Below are 5,231 nucleotides of genomic sequence, written 5' to 3' on the forward strand. Positions count from 1 at the left end.
TCCTTCCTTATGCATTTGTGGTGAAAGCAACACATGGGAGTATAAGACAATTGTTTGCATATACATAGCACATCACGAATTGTGATGTAAAAGTAGGCACAGTATAAAAACAGATTAAATTATAATAGATAAAGAATTAACAAAACATTAAATTTGCTTCACCGTGTCTTCAAGTTAAGTGGTGGTTTTGGTTACAGACTCTAGAAGTGCATAAAACCCTTACATATAAATTGACGGATGTCTGAAATTATTGACGCTGTTCTTGTTTCATGAATATTTCCATATCAGATAAATACATTTTAGTCACCACCCATGCTGTTAGTAGTAAGAGCGGATATAACCATGTGGCCTACTCAGAAAGATGTATATTTGCCAAAGTAAAAGCAAAGACATTTTGAAGCGGCAGCAGCTGAAAAACAGTTGTAATTTCAGGTTTACAAAATGGACATGAAAGACCTTTACATTAACTTAGGAATTTGGTACATGGGTGTTTTATTTAAAGCGTGGATATGAGGTCTTTTCGTTTCATTATTTCCGTCAAGGATTACACTAGAAGAGAAATGCACCGATCAGGGAACAGTTCATTCCTCCCAAATGTGTGCTGAAAAACATGGACTGTATATAAGAAAGACGGCAGAACACTGATCCCGAGTCAGATTAAACACGAGCGTAGATCTCGCGATGTTACCACGAAGTGACGACATTTCCTGTGTGCGCTGATTTTTTTTTAAACAGGCCAATGAACGGAGGCGGCTGGATGCTTTCGCTCGAACAGCCCAATCAGGAGGCTTTGTTGCAGGAATTTAAAGGTCTGTGCGGCACTGTCTATGTGCCACAACCTTTGTGCGAGGATCAGGTAAGAGTCTGCGAACTGCGTCTTACTACTACTGAAAATGTGCGTTTTGTATATTTTTCTGTGTGGTGCTTACTGTATTTCCAACTTGTGCTAGCTGGTAGTGTGTCTATTTAAATGTGAAACCGGCGGTTTCCTCAGCCTGACATGTTTGTGACATTCACGAGGCAGTTCAAAGTTAGTGATACCGGCAAACTCTTTTAAAACTTTTTTTTATTTTTGCAGAAGTAATAAGTTACCACAACACTTCCCTCTCTTGCTGCTGCTAAGCTTCCCTGACACTTGAAAATGTCTGAGAACGTTGCACGTCTGAACAAGTTCAAGAACAAAGGCAAAGACGCAAATGTGAGTTTACGCGAACAAGTTGCGTTTAGCATATTGTCTATATGGCTGCTCAGGGGTTTCAGTTATAAATGTGTGACTTGGTTTTATTTTAAACAAATGCAGGAACTTCGACGTAGGAGAGTGGAGGTGAACGTCGAGCTCCGCAAGGCGAAGAAAGATGATCAGATCTTCAAAAGAAGAAATGTGTCTTCATTTCCTGAAGACGAGGCGACTTCACCTCTTCAGGAAAGAACCCAGAACTGTCAGGTAAGCCAAAGACATTTAAATTGAGAATGTTTACTCCACCTCCAATGTACACTAAGTCCTGACCCATTCTGACAATTGGCAGGCCTTCAGACAGTGGACCGTTGAGGAGATTGTCACAGGAGTGAACAGCGGTAATGTTGAGTCTCAGCTCCAGGCTACACAGGCTGCACGGTAATAATTCATAAACTAACATTGTACATTAGTCATTCTACATTGGCACACAACTCAAAAATGACTGACTGCCACAATGACTCCCTTCTAACATGCTGTCATGAATGCAGGAAGCTACTGTCTCGTGACAAGCATCCTCCCATTGACCAGTTGATCAGCGCTGGTCTGATCCCCAAGTTCGTCGCCTTCCTGGGGCTGATGGACTGTCCCCCAATCCAGTTTGAGGCATCCTGGGCTCTGACCAACATTGCCTCTGGCACAACTGACCAGACAGCAGCTGTTGTTGCGGGTGGGGCCATTCCTGCCTTCATTAGCCTGGTCACATCCCCCCACCAGCACATCAGTGAGCAAGCAGTCTGGGCCCTTGGAAACATTGCTGGTGACTGAATTTTTTTCATTTTATTTTTGTGTGTATTCATGACTATTTAGTTAGAAGCAAAGGACATGAGTTTAATATTTTATTTGTTGCGGGGTTTTTTTTAGGTGATGGATCAGCTCTTAGAGACAAGGTCATCAAGCATGGCGCTGTGGCCCCTCTACTCAGTCTGCTGGCAGTCCCTGACCTTTCAGTATTTAATGTAAGTATTTAAAAAGTCAAGTTTAATCCTCATGTAAACAATTTTCTTGAAATGGCCAAATGCAATCATTTATTCTCCGTATTGCACACTAGAGGTTGCCCTTACTCAACCAAATGCAGCTCCATGTTGAACTAATGCCTTCGCTTCTTATATTTGTCTATATTTGGTCTTTGCAGACCGGCTACCTGAGAAATGTTACATGGACGCTGTCAAACCTCTGCCGCAACAAGAACCCCTCCCCTCCTATGGCTGCAGTCCAACAGATCTTACCTGCTCTCATTCGTCTTCTACACTGTGATGACCGGGAGGTGTTGGCTGACGCATGTTGGGCTGTTTCATACCTGACAGATGGCCCTAATGACCGCATTGAAGTGGTGGTCAACACTGGCTTGATTCCTCGCCTGGTGAAGCTGCTTGGCTTTGAGGAGCTGCCTGTCGTTGTACGTATGCAGTTGTGTGTACATCAGTAGGGTGATTGTTCCTTATAACCTCTGTGCATAATTCATGTGGAGTGGTACATTGTGTCATCATGCTGGGGCAACTCCCCTGAGGTTGTGCAATGACCCTTCTCCTTCAGACCCCTGCGCTGCGTGCCATCGGCAACATTGTGACCGGTACGGATGAGCAGACTCAGGCTGTACTGGATTCTGGGGCCCTGAACATGTTCCACCAGCTGCTGCGCCACAAAAAAGCCAACATCCAGAAGGAGGCGGCCTGGACGCTGTCCAACATCACAGCAGGGAAGGACGGCCAAATCCAGGAGGTCATCAACGCAGGCCTTGTTCCATACTTGGTTGATATGCTTGTGCGGGTATGTAGTTTAATTAGAGGGGTGTGTGGTTGTTGGGCTTTTTGTTTGTGTTTTTTTTGGGGGGGGGTGGGGGGGGGGTGTCTGGCTGTTGAGTTTAATTTCAGCTTTACCTGTACACCACTGTCAAACAGATGGCTGCATTTCTTTAACCTTTCAGGTCATGTTTATGTTTATCATTCTCCTTTCTCTGCAGGGTGACTACAAAACCCAGAAAGAGGCTGTGTGGGCTGTTACTAACTTCACCAGTGGGGGCACTATTGAGCAGGTGGTTTACCTCGTTCAAGCCAATGTGATTGAGCCTCTTCTGAATCTACTCTCCTCTAAGGACAGCAAAACTGTCCTTGTCATTTTGGATGCCATTACCAATATCTTCATGGTGAGTGCATTGTCATGGGGGGGGGGGGGATCTGTTATCGGATCTGATAAGTTAAAATGTGATGTGCATTTTTCTGTCAGGCTGGGGATAAAATTGGGGAGGCAGATAAGCTAAGCCTAATGGTTGAAGAATGTGGTGGACTGGACAAGATCGAGGCTCTGCAGGCTCATGAGAATGAGATGATCTACAAAGCAGCCCTCAACTTGATTGAGAAATACTTCTCTGAAGAGGTAAGCATCTTTAAGATGTGTTGAACTGATTTTAAAAAAAAAAACAAAAAATTCTTGCTCATAAGTGGTCTTACTGTGGGGTTTTTTATAATTTTTTTTTTTTTTAAAGGAGGAGGAGGTGCAGTGTGTGGCCCCAGAAGCAACTGATGATGGTTATGCGTTCCAAATCAGTGACAACCAGAGCACTTTCAGTTTCTAGAAAACTTCTACCTCTACTCTCAACTGTACTGTACCTTCACTGTTTGTCCTTTGTTCATGTAATTGTGACTTTCTTTGTATGTATTGTACATACTGTTTTAACATAACTGATAAAACATGATTGTAAATAAAATTGTCAGATCGTGTGGGGGGGGTTGTTTTCACTATTACTTTGATCAGCTTATAGCATATCTAACTTTCTTCCTGCACAAGAAGCTGGGTTTCAGTAATTAATCTTATTGGCTGAAGGCCGTCATGTTTAAAACACGCAAAGTAGCCTGTTTTCACACTGTTATTTTTGTACAAAATGTCAGTGAGCTTTAGAGGTGTAAGTAAGCACATTTGTTAACTTTGGACAGAGTAAAGCTAGTTCTGTCTTTATGCTAATCTAATTGACCGCTAGCTTTTGCTTTTAAATGTAGCATGTATCCATTACAGTGTGAAACTGTTCCTTAACTTGGCTCAACTTCAGCCTAATTCTACGGGTTTTTTTCCATTGTCAAGACAGTAGATAACGTCTCAATTGTAAACTCCAGTTTGTATGACGTTCAAACTCATGGGTGTAATTTGTCAACCTTACTGGGTATAAAACGGGGCCATTAATGTTGGTAACACCTGTGCTTTTTCTATCATCACAAATTGTCTGGCATGAAAATTCCTATTGCACTAATCTGAATATTAATAACCAAATTTAAGAGCACACAAATGAAGTAGTTGTGGGGAAGGGTTAGAGGGTCTTAGAGTTGTGATGTGATTTAATCAGGACCTTTATTGCCAAGTGTTTTACACACGAGGAATTTGCTTTGGTAATAAGGTGCTACATGTAGACAAACATACAATTGATATAAGTAGAAATATATAAATATGGAATAAACAAATGCAAGTTATAAAAGATGGAGAAAAATACCACTATTTGCAGAGAAAGAACAATGTGGCAGGTGTTTACATATGCATTACTCCCGTTCATGTTGTGCAGATGTATTGCAACATAAGAGAATACTGTGTACATAAATATATAAATTGACAATATACAAATAGATTAACAGTTGACAGCATATATGTGCAATGTGCCAGGTTTGTGCATGATATGAAATCAAGTGAAATAATACTTGCATGCACAGACATTTGTAGTATTGAAAGGTGTGGGGGACCCAGGCGTTGTTAATAAGACTAGCTGTAGAATGGTAGAATTGTGGCTACGCCCCTGCAAAAACTGCCATAATCACACGTAGCTGTGTTTAATAATGCCATCAAAGTATAAACCTGTAATCGGGACAATTTATCACCAACTCAGAGACACACTGAGGTCTGTGTGTGAATTACAGTGAGGTGCCACATGTTGGAGAAATGTTTCACTCCCCCTGCATGTGTTGTCGTCACTGGTCAGCTCCTACCAGCAGCCTCCTGAAGTGGATCCGCACTG

The 5,231-nt window shown here is 42.1% G+C and overlaps 1 protein-coding gene across 2 annotated transcripts; it reads left to right on the forward strand.

Annotated features, from left to right (window-relative positions):
• Positions 1 to 831: 831 nt before the first annotated feature.
• kpna2 (karyopherin alpha 2 (RAG cohort 1, importin alpha 1)) lies at positions 832 to 4,161 on the forward strand. Of its 2 annotated transcripts, none has more exons than XM_038694412.1 (11): positions 832 to 856; positions 1,079 to 1,198; positions 1,301 to 1,444; positions 1,527 to 1,615; positions 1,726 to 1,994; positions 2,099 to 2,193; positions 2,370 to 2,633; positions 2,771 to 3,004; positions 3,198 to 3,380; positions 3,461 to 3,610; positions 3,720 to 4,161. In XM_038694412.1, the coding sequence occupies exons 2-11, from the start codon at positions 1,142 to 1,144 to the stop codon at positions 3,807 to 3,809; spliced, it is 1,575 nt and encodes a 524-aa protein (XP_038550340.1). In that variant the 5' UTR covers positions 832 to 856; positions 1,079 to 1,141; the 3' UTR covers positions 3,810 to 4,161. The 2 variants fall into 2 exon arrangements, with proteins under 2 accessions (XP_038550340.1, XP_038550341.1); XM_038694413.1 differs by having other exon boundaries at positions 3,723 to 4,161.
• Positions 4,162 to 5,231: the final 1,070 nt, after the last annotated feature.

This window comes from Micropterus salmoides, unplaced genomic scaffold (assembly GCF_014851395.1).
Source record: "Micropterus salmoides isolate LMB-PRFRI ecotype aquatic unplaced genomic scaffold, ASM1485139v1 Ms_hic_scaffold_10, whole genome shotgun sequence".
NCBI classification, from domain to species: Eukaryota; Metazoa; Chordata; class Actinopteri; order Centrarchiformes; family Centrarchidae; genus Micropterus; species Micropterus salmoides.